Raw genomic sequence first — 12,025 nt, forward strand, 5'->3', positions numbered from 1 at the left:
CAATACCTTGGAAGTTTGTGTTTGGTCACATAATATTGTTTTCCATAACTTTGTTCTTCACGAATAAGTGTGAGGTTTCATAAGACTTTAATTGGGTATCGTAAAGAACATGGAATCTATCTTCCTTGATAGTTTCAATTCCTATTCCTGGGTGTTTGTTATAAACCCTAAAATTGATAGAGTAAGATATCCTTAGAATTGTTATAAAAACTAAATCTTGATTCTAAATAAGAAATTCAACAAACGAAAACCGAAAACATTAAAGGATTATCAGATACAATTACAATACATATGTCGTATTTTACATGTTTAAATGCAAAAATTATCGATGAATCACATTTATTTTATAGTTTTAAACATATAGAAGTATCACATGAATCACATATGAGAAACAAGAAATTTTATGAGAGTTGTATTGTGTATGATGCTTGTTATGTTACCCATTGAAGATGTTTATTGTTAGTAATACGAAAAACGTAAGATAATACTGGTAGTAGCACCAAAAATATAAAAAGAAAATATTAACAGTAAGTATTTCTCATACTAACGCTCTAACCATTTTTAGAATTAAAGATGAAATAATACAAAACTACATGCGCATACATAGATAGCGAAGTGATTTTTTTTTTGTCCCCTTCATTTTTTAGGCCTAGAACGATCGACTATCCTTAGAAAGAAAGAGAATGGAAACCTAGTTACATACATCTCTTGTACTTCCGAGTTATATAGACTTTTATATTTTAAATTACAATGTGGCATAAAAGATAAGTAACTTGTACGGAAGGTTGAAAAGGAAATAAAACCTGCGAGTTGTCGAACGTACATGTACTAGCACATTTAATAATGTAGATAAAGTCTTCGTAAACAATTTTTGATGATAAATATCGTTGACGTGGCATACCAGATAGGTTTGTGTTTTGTCCTTTGCTAGTAAGTGGAAATTAATAGATTGGCCAAATAAATTAGAGAGTCTTTTAAGGAAAAATTCCCCAATCGATAATCAATTTAATCTGTTCGAGGGGAAATATATACAAGAAGGATTTTAATGGTAAAGAATTGGATAATTCATTTTCAAAAACATAATCAAATAATAAAATAAGGCTTCTTTTAAATATAGACCACACTTTTATTAACCATAGCCCAAAAAGTTTAAGTTTAAATGAAAAACCAATAAGTCTTAATTTTTTTTCTAACAATTAAACTTAGATCTTCTTACTCATAATCAAAATAAACCCTATCTTTTTTTCTTACTCATATTTAAAATTAATTATAATTGCTCTTTTAGTATTCTTACAAATTGAACACTTATATATAAACCTAATTCTTACTTTTTCCCCAAAACAAAATATACTCTAATATTTATTTCCTCTAAAATATTTTTTTCTTAATCATGATTGCATCAAAATTGATCGGGTGTGTATTCTAATTGTTCCCTTAAAAAAATTTCACAACATCGTCAATCGAAATGGAATTAACTAAGGTTTTAATTCTTTTCCAAAAACCATTCTTCTATAAGTCAATTTAATCGATACCAAGCCATCTTGGGTACCAAGACTAAGAGCCAAGTCACATGTTCTTAACAGCAACACATAAAATCAGTATGCTTCGGTTGCTCATACAAAAATCCGACCCACCTTACCATATTAATTCACATGGTCAGTTACACGGAAAGCAAATTTACGAAAATAGTTGTTTATGCTTTCCAGACTAATTTCCCCAGAAAGTTGGTAACTTTTTTTCCATTAAATATGAAAGTAAAAATTTTAGGATAAAGGTGTTTCAGGCATGAAAAGCAAACTTACTATTTCATGTTGTGTATCTTATGTATTACGAGTTCTATAATAGAAGAAAAACAACTCATTCTTGAATTCTCCAGCGATTTTGAATGTGTGGTTAGAAAACTAATTCCCATTAACAAGGTCACAAGCTTAAAACCTACTAATTAGTAGTTAATAATATGCATACTATTTGAGAACTTACCTCCCTATTGATTGTCCAAAGGATCGTCGTAAACATTGATTGACATCTTGGGTACACAAGAAAAATTCAGCATCTTCTTAAAAGTTTATCCGCCGTCATTACCCGATCATGAGAGAGAAGCCAAAGAAAGAATTGATTTTGTGAGGATACTCATTACTCCATACAACATTGATTGGATAATCGACTCACTGATCGGTGCCTAATAATGCATATTTCTTGGCCATTTTGTTGTCTTTTATCACATCCCAAGTGTTATAAGATCTCAGTTTATGTCAAATCTTGTATTTTGGTGCATATGTTCATTAGCGGGTAATATTATCGGAATAATTTCATTTTTACGTTGTGGTGTAGGTACTGATACTAAATGGTGAACTAAAGACCGGGGGCTGGTGTAGACAAAGTATGAGAAGTTGGTCTTGCTACTGAGAGGCTAGCACAGTTAATATCCAAGGAAAGGTGTGTCATTAAATCATATCTACTCAAAGATAAAGTAAGCAACCAAACATGCCCTTGATGACTTCACCAACACCTAAACCTAGGCTTCCACGCGTGAGAAAAGATGATGTTTCTTCTCCATTTTATTTGTCTGTTAACCCATCCCTCTACTGTGTATTCTCTATTTTTGCCTCCCGCTTTACCATTTCACATCAGAACCATCACACCCGACACCACCTCATCTCTCCCCCAGAAGCATCTCCATCCATTTGTTCAAACACCTAAATCAGAACCAAACCCTAAGAGGTTGTATCTTCTCTATACCCTATTTCCATCTTTCACAAATTAATCAAGCTAGACCTAGAATCAGTAATTATTATGTGAGCAAGAATAGGTCGGCTAAATTGGTTCTCAAGAGTGAATGAATTGACAAGCTAGGTCTAAAATTGATGTTCCTTCAAACACCAACAAAAGGCAGCAGCGAATTGACAAGAGAACACAAGAAGCAGGCATTCTCAATTGGGTCTGAATCTGATCTCTTTTCAAACAACGACAACATCAGCAATTCAGTGAAGATAATGTCATGGTTGTGGAGGATAAAAAGTATTGTTGCAGTGGTGAGTTGTAATCTATCAAATCCCAAAATTTCTGTTTGGGTATTTCTTGATTTTGGGGATTATGAGTATGGGGTTCTTATATAAATAGAGTAGGAGTTTGTATTTTGAACTAAGCCCGGATTAGCCGGTGCAAGTGATTGTAGTTTAGGTTTTCTGTTTATTTCAATATGTTCTAAAATCTCTGCTAGCGGAGAGATGAAACCCCTTTAATAATTAGAATCCCTCAATTTTTATTTTTACTTCTTCTTCTTCATGGAATTTCAATGAAAAGCATGATTAGTTTCTGAATTTTGGCAATTTTTTTTCACCTTGTATGTCTAGCATCCTAGGTAGTTAGACTAACTATTTGTCAATATTCAAGCCTATGTGCACTATTTTGAGTTCAATCTGTGATTTCTTATGCCTTAGAAAGACAAGTAATACTAGGTATTGACATCTTTTGCTGAGATTAAATCATCATCTTTGTTAGTGACTATATCACATCTTCAAGGTAGTTTGAAGCTAGAACTTCTATAGCTCATTGATTGAAGGGAGAGCTAGTATATCAAATTAGGGATTTCTTTGCGTTTAGGAGGTGGATTCGAATCCCTAGTTTACAATTTATTGCTTTGTAATCTTATTTCTTTTGTATAATCATCCATCACTTTGTCGTATCGATGCAAACAAAAACCCCTTTTGTTATTTCTCGTTTGAATCAGTATAGAAAGACCGTAGAATCAACTCTACATCGCTCCAGTCTTTGTGGGATCGACTTGTATTTGCTACTGTGCACTTGCAGTATAATTGTAGGTTTCTAGTCCTACCACTCACCTTGATCGTCGTTGTATTTACTTCCATCCTTAACCGTATATTGACCATGATCATTACCAAACCAAATTCGTGTATCCGTAACCCCTTCTTGAATAGAGATGGAAGAGAGGAGATTTGATGTAGATAACACTTCGCTTTTAATGGTTTGAGAGTATCTTTGCTTAGACATAAACGCACACCTTACACCATCTTGCCTAACTTCATACATGCTAGCCACCACAAACTCCTTGGTCCTTGAAGCTTCATAAGACAAAGGAAACATATCACACAATCTTCCTTCGCAAAGCCAAGAATCTTCCCAAAATCTAGTTTCCTTACCCGCTCCAATCTTGAATCTAATACTTTTATTGAAATCTTCAAGATCTTTATATATATTAAGCTACAAGCTACGTACCACCTTTTGATCCTTTGGGTTGGAGAGTTTTCCAACCGGTAAATGTTTCACCAAAATTTTCAACTATGATCTTCCTCCAAAAAGCTTCTTTCTCTACGCCAAAGCGCCACCACGATTTTTTTTAGCAAAGCCGAGTTCACTTGCTAAGCTCTTCTTATACCAAGACTACCTTTTTCTTTTGGTTTTGAAGACAATTTCCAACCAACATTGTATATTCTTTTCTTATTTTGATTATCCCATAAGAAATTTCTCACAACACTATCAATTTTCTTAGTTATGGAGCAAGGTGCAAGAAAAATAGAGAAATAATAAATGGGTAGTCTAGCTAAAACGCTTTTGATGAGAGTTAACTTACCTCCTCGGGTTATTGTTTTTTCATTCCAAGAAGTAATCCTTTTTCCACATATTTCAAGTGTTTTTTCCCATTTTCGAGTGCCTTCTACCTTGTCTCCCAAGGGTAAGCCAAGATATATGCTAGGAAAACTCACATACCTGCATCCTAGCATGTTAGCATAATTTTCAAATTCCTCCTCGATTGACGACTCCAAATAAGCTACTTTTGGAGAAATTTATCTTAAAACCCGGAATTAACTCAAAAAAAGAAGAAGAAGGTAACGAAAGGTGTCAACTTGTTCTCTCTTTGTATCAAGAAAAATGATAGTATCATCGGAAAATTGCAAGTGATTTATTTTTGTTCCCCCTCCTTTATGGAAAAACCCGAGATTTGATCATGTTCGTGTGCTTTGTTCACCATACAACTTAAGACTTCGCCAATAATAATAAAGAGGAAAGGAGAAAGGGGGTTTCCTTGACAAAGTCCCTTTTCACTACCGAAGTAACTAAAAGACGATCCATTGACAAGAACCAAGAACTTTGATAATGTTAAACGATTTCTAATCCAAGCCCTCCAAACACCACCAAACCCCATTTTGAACAAAAGTTCATTTAAAAAATTCCAATTCACATTATCAAACTTCTTTTCGAAATCAAGCTTACAGATCAATCCCGGTAACTTTTAAACGAAGTCTAGAATCCACACATTTGTTTGTTGTCAATACTCCATCAAGAATTTGTCTTCCCTTAATGAAACTAGATTGAGTTGTTGAGATTAGAGTAGGATGGTATACCTTTAAACGCTCCGCCAAAACTTTTGAAATGATTTTGTACACACTCCCAATAAGACTAATTGGCCGAAAGTCTTTTACTTCTTCTACACCCGCCTTTTTAGGGGTAAGCGCAATAAAATTATTTTTTAAAGACGAATGAAGAATATTATGGTCATGAAATTCTTCGAAAACCTTCATCATATCTTCTTTTAGAAAATCCCAACAAACAAGAAAGAACTTCATAGGAAATCCATCCGGACCCGGAGCACGATCAATTCCCAAATCTTTAATTGCATTCTTAACTTCTTCTTCATTAAATGATCTCTTCAACCATATGCTTGCACTCTCATCAATGCGCTTTAAACACATACTTTTGATTCTTGGACGAGTGTTTGAAATTTCTTTGAACGCTAACTCGAAATGATTTGCAATACCCAACTTGATTTCTTCTTGTTTCTGGTCCATCGCCTATTGATACGAAGGTTATTGATTTTGTTAAAAGCTATATGACCCCTCACTACTGGATGAAAGTGTGGTGTTTCTATCTCTATCTTGAAAGTATTTAATTCTTGACTTTTGTCACATCATTATGCTTTGACGACGATGGGCCACATCAAACTTCACTTTAGCCGTCACAAGCATGTCTTCTTCACCTTTGGTAAGACCCCTTTCATCATCTAGTTCATCTATTCTTTCATCTTGGTATTGACAAGTCAACTGCCCTATCAATGTTCCCAAAAACGTCTAGATTCCACACCTTCAATTTCTCCTTCAAAGCATGTAACTTCTTTGAAAAACATTCGCGCGTCGTTCCTACAGAAAAAACGATTCCCACCATTCTTTCAGTAAAGAAATTATGTTAGTCCCTTCAAACCATGCTAATTGAAATCGAAAAGAGCAAGCACCCTCTTGAGTATAGCTCATATATAATATATAATCCAACCAGCAAATTCCAACAGCTTTTCAACACCCTCACCGGTCGGGCACATCCGGTGTGAAATGAGAGTGCCACTGCCACCGCTCATAAAGGTATCTTTCGTTCCATCAGGAACAGCTGTCAATGAGATTTAATAACAATGCGATTAAGATGCTAGCTAGCTAGCTATAACCAGCTTTTAACCGACGGTCAAGCCCACGGTGAAACCTAACCTTAGTCTGTGATCAAAGAAGAAGGACATAAACATGAAAGAACAATAATTACAATCAGGTAATTTGCAAGCAAACACCTATTAATTCAAATCTAATTTTTATTAATCATATTATATTTTTTTAAGGGTCCTCTTAACTTGTATACCCGTATACATGTTAAGGTGCATTAAATTAACATTTTCTTGCATTGGAAACAAGATTTGTTTGTTTTATTGCAATGAAAACAACAATTCTTTGCATTGGGAACATGATTTGTTGTTTTTAGTGCAAGAATTACCAATTTCTAGTAGAATAAGACAAAAAAACACAATTTCTAATACCATTAAACAATTATTTATTAAACCTTAACATGTATACGGGTATATAAGTTAACAAGACCATTTTTTTAAATCTAATCTACAAAACTCTATTATGGCGGGTTAAAAGGAAACCCATAGCCTGCGGATTTTATTAATTATGTATACATTTTAAAAATCAAATTTAAAAACCCTATTATGATGATTAAAAGGAACCCAAAGCCAACCAATCCTTGAAGACAAAAATATGTGAAGTCTAAAAGTTCTCTCATGGTTCAATATATAGATCCCGGTGAGGATATTTTGTGGTTTTTGAGTAGTAAATTTTATCCTTATACTTAGTTTTCTCCAGCACCCCAATAAAATCGCATTAAATGATTACGATGATGAACCAGGAAGCAAATGTCATAGGTAAAAGACATATTTATAGTAAATAAATTTAATTAGGAATAAAAATTACAATTATATGCATGACATTCATGGATTGGTAGTTATTCCGTAGAGTAGTGCTGTCCCGCGCAACTGCGTGGGACGTAAAGATAAGCAACAAGTTATTCGCCGTTGGATTTTGTTATATACGGTCGGATAAAATTCAGTGTATCTTTCCTTGAATTTGAACATCCGGCAAACTCTTCATGTAATCCTCCCCCTACAAAACACAAACTGATCTGGTTCTTCATTACCGACACCTTTGTCAGATTGGAAGTCCTAGTAATTGGACGACGACCAAAGGGAGGAGTCTCTTAGTGATGAAAAAATGGTGAGTTTGTCCGTCACAATGTTTGTGCAGAGAAACTGAAATTGGCTTTTTGGAAATCACAATTTCATGGAATTAAGCTCAAACTTGGGATCATCAATCAAATTGATTACAGATTTCATTCAAACACCATTAAACAAACAGATTCACGGTTCAAATTTCTTTAAAATAGCCATCAGATCGATTAAAATCGATCAATTTCAGTATCATTTTATTAAAAAGCAGTTCCCTTTCATCGTCAGCCTTCACTGCTGCAGCAGTAATCTAGTGCTGTCGCAAATTCTTCTCTTAAATTAACCACAAAAAACTTTTTTACTGTCCTCCACTTTCAAATTCTTAACCATAAGCCCTCTATCCGGTCATCCAGTAACCTTCTGGACTAAACCATGGTGACGTCCTCTCCTCAATTTACAATGTAATTGGATAATTACAGCTATATTGACTCTCAATTAGTCTCAAAAGCTAAGAGAAGGAATGATCGAAGGTAAATTTGCATCCTAATTAGGATCGCCATTGGCCATGGCCCAGATACGAAATTTCTTATGTAGTCCTATCTTGAAGAAGAATTTTTTCTTGGAGTTCATCACATTAGAAATTTCAAAAATATTAAATTAATAGATATTTACAAATTCAAAAATATTAAATTAATAAATATTCACAGGAAGAGTGTTAACGAGCAATTTTTAAAGAGTCACACGGTATAGGTGGCCAAGGAAAACCGGAGGGGAATCGATAGGGATGTAAAGAGGCTACCAAGCTCGAAGGCAAAGAAAAATGTCGATTGAAGTTGACCGGACGTTGAGTGTGTATTCCATTTTGTTATCTCTAATGAAATGAAATATCAGATGTCGATATAAAAGGGAGAAAATTGTATTTTTCCAAATCCAGATTCATTTGTCATCCTATGTTTAGTTTTCTCCAACACCCCCACAAGAAATAGATAAAGAGATGGATAATATGTACGCTTAAGGGATTTTAAGCTTTAACCATGGAAGTGAATCCCGTTAGTAACCCTTGCAGTTTAAGAAAATATATAATCCAGCATGGGCTATCAGCTAACATAAAAAGAATGACACCGGTAAGTAACATAAGAATAGCATGTTCCACGATTGTTTCAAACCACTCTAGGCTAGCTTTATCATGCTTCTTTTGAGTTGTCTCGCCACAGTTTAAATTGAGAATAATCCAACGAAATTGAACCATAAATGAAAGAAAATTTAACTACATTCAGTTGAAATACTTTTTATTGACAGCATCAGACAGTCATTACTGGTGAATAAACTACAATTTTCCCATTGTTTTCCTTTTAATCAACCATCGATCCCGGAAGTAAGCTCCAATAGTAAGTCTATTAAAACTGAGTTTGGCGACTAGCAAATCTTTGTATTGATCAAAACAATCACAAGGTTCCTTGCAGGCAGTAATTGACGTGTATGCAAGGAAGTGGCGATTTCCTTGGTGCCAACTGAATCTATTAGCCTCTTTCTTCACTGCTTCTTCCTTTGTGTAACAAACTCATCACGACATGACAAGGAGATGACATGTAAGTGTTAAGTCTTCCATGAGCACTTGCGCACTGTATATGGTATACCTCCGCGTATGAGCCAACACAACCACATAAGCATCTAACATCTTCCTAAGTGAAAACGGTTTCTCTCATGTGGTTCTGAAACGAACTCAAACACAAGGCATTTCACGCATCTCTAAAACATCACATTTATTAGCAGAAACTTTCACAAAAGAAAGAATCAAAAAGGTTACGAAATTTTACTAGCGGTTTTCTCATGGAGGTAGATGGTGAGGTTCTTCTCATTGCGGCGAGAACTACTTTGGTGTGTAGAAGAGGGTTTGTTGGAAGAGACCAAATGTCATATATAAAGAGAATGATGGCACAAAATATATCATCATTAATTAGTATCATGCGAAAATATATTTTTTGATGAAATCTTGCAAAATAAAATAATACCGTATATCTCCAAATTTTCCAAATAAAATAAAATAATACCGTATCATTTGCAAAATAAAGCAATATCGTATATCTCCAATTTCAAAGTACATTCAAAATAAAAATAAAATAATACCGTATCATTTGCAAAATCATGACATTTTTTTCAGCTTCGATGGGCTTCATCCAAGTGCATGTCTAGCCCAACCAAAGGCAACCGTTGTTGCTTCTGGCTCACAACTCAGATCGTTGGCAACCACCTTTATCCAACAAGTCTCTTTCTTTAATATTTGGCAACTGAACACTGGTAAATGTCAGATACAGCCGCAGCAGTTTTCATTTTTTGTTGATGCGATAACAAAACTACAAGTCTACAATATCAATTATCAAGAACTTTGCTAATTTGATATACGTCCAAAATGAAAATGCCATTTGATTGTGTTGGTTAAACGTTGTGCGCGATTTTTTATATGTTTGTATACAGAATGTCTGCTAAATAATTCATTCAAATTTCAACTTACAGTGGAAATAGTGCCCTGAATTATGTGCAGAGAGCCAAACAAAATAAAACGTATGAAGTTTAAAACGTTTAGGTGGCTACTCGCAGGTCCTGATATACGGACAGATATTTCAGAGTTCTCAGATTTTTCAAAATTGTAAAAACTTGGTTTGCAAGCGTCATGAAGGACCAGTTCCAGGCTTACACTAACAAACTTGCAGAATAAATAATTAGCATATTTTATTTTTTTTTTAATTCTAATTCGGAAGAGTTCTAATCAAACAAAAAACTAGTGGGATGCCGAACAACAATTTTGGAAACGTCAAAATATTTTTTTTTTATTTTTTAAAACGGAAAAAATAGTTTAAGAGGGGAGGAATTTAAGGCTAAAGAATTTCAGCCTTGATGAGCTATTAAACTATTTTGACGTTTCCGAAATTGGGTTATTAGCGTATCTAATTTAATTTTTAATTTTGGGCAGGATAAATGTACGCAAAAATTCTACTGATCATGACAATGCATCCCAAGTCTACACCGATGATGACCCAAGTCTACACCGATCATGACCCAAATTTGCATGTATATAAAAATTTCTATGTGATCCGAAAGCAACACTGCAATAGAGTTTTCTTGCGGTGTCCCGCATTGCTGCTGGATTAAAGAGGACCTTGTAGATTAAGTTTTGTATGGTGAATATTTACCCATTTGAGCCAAAATATGCCTAGTAAACCAACCTTTGCTTTACATAGAAAATAAAATAAAATTGACGTGGTCAATTCCAATGGAAAATGCAACGAGAAATGATCTCATTTCGTTTGAGTTTCAAAATGAGTTTTGATTTTCGAATGGTTTGGAGCCATAAGATTTGATCTACTCATGTTTTTTTACGAGTATTTTTTTTTTGCCTTCTCATCTTGTATTTATTGGGCTCTCACTTCTCGGTCAAATAACCAAATTAGCATAAAAGAAAGATTTTAAAATTGTGCTACATGTGAAATGAGAATAATTCTATAAAACCTGAGAAAAGAAATTCATATAAAGAAGTAGAATTGTCATTTTATTCCTCACTGATGATACAACCAACATTTTATTTGATCACTACTATATCCATCAGCACTCAGCTAGACAATGCAGACAATAACAGTAAAAAAGCTTGCATTCACTAATCTTGGCGCTCCAAAACACAGCCCAACCCAGTCAAAGTGTTTCGAAGATGAGCCTCTTCATCAGCGTCAAAGTTTCCTTGAATGTTCAAGGCACTGCGGAGCTCTACTCCACTCTTACCCATAACAAGACCGCTAATCGCCTGGCACATCAAGTTCTGCAGACTTGCAATGTTCAAATAATCAGCTGCCAAGAGAATCTCGAAGAGCAATGCTTCATTGGACTTTGCATATTCAGCAGGCCAGCTCTGCTGCTGAAAACATCTGTCACAGTACTCGATGACCTTTTCGAGCACTTCAGCCCGGACGTTAGGCAGTGGGATGGCATGACCAGACCCTATGCCTTCAATCGCGTGCTTAATTGTATGGGATATGCCGATGGCATTCTGACTTACCAAATAATTTACTCCTTCACACAACACCATTTCCAGGATTTTGTCACAGACTATACCTGTTACTAACTGAATTTGTAACGGTTATAATTGTACTAAATAGCCCGTTATTAATTATTGTGATTGCGTTTGTAACGGTTGTATCTGTAACAAAATCTAGATACAGTCACATAAAACAAACGTAACAATAATAAACGGTCACAATTGACCTAATTTTATGATAGCGACACGTGTTTTAGTTATCACATATAAACCAACGATTTTAACTGTTAATCATAACTACAACAATTCACCAAGAGACACGTGTCATTTTCTTGTTACGACTAAAGCAACGGATATAAGTGTTACTGTTATATTGCAACATTACTTAGAAGACACGTGTTTATTTACTAACAATTTGTTTTACGGTTTTTCCCGTGACAATTCTTTAATTACAATTAAGAAAAAAAGGTACATCCCAGGTCATGATTATAGACCTGGGC

At 34.5% G+C, this 12,025-nt stretch overlaps 1 protein-coding gene across 1 annotated transcript; it reads right to left on the minus strand.

The window, feature by feature from the left end:
* Positions 1-11,150: 11,150 nt before the first annotated feature.
* LOC113325097 (SKP1-like protein 1A) lies at positions 11,151-11,576 on the minus strand. The gene has a single exon (XM_026573330.1). It carries the CDS (start codon positions 11,574-11,576, stop codon positions 11,151-11,153), a length of 426 nt encoding a protein of 141 aa, XP_026429115.1.
* Between the last annotated feature and the right edge of the window lie 449 nt (positions 11,577-12,025).

The sequence above is a fragment of the Papaver somniferum genome, chromosome 11, assembly GCF_003573695.1.
Source record: "Papaver somniferum cultivar HN1 chromosome 11, ASM357369v1, whole genome shotgun sequence".
Lineage (NCBI taxonomy): Eukaryota > Viridiplantae > Streptophyta > Magnoliopsida > Ranunculales > Papaveraceae > Papaver > Papaver somniferum.

Excerpts from the sequence above, each read along its gene's own strand:
- LOC113325097 (XM_026573330.1), bottom strand. The coding sequence starts at position 11,576 with ATGGTGTTGTGTGAAGGAGTAAATTATTTGGTAAGTCAGAATGCCATC.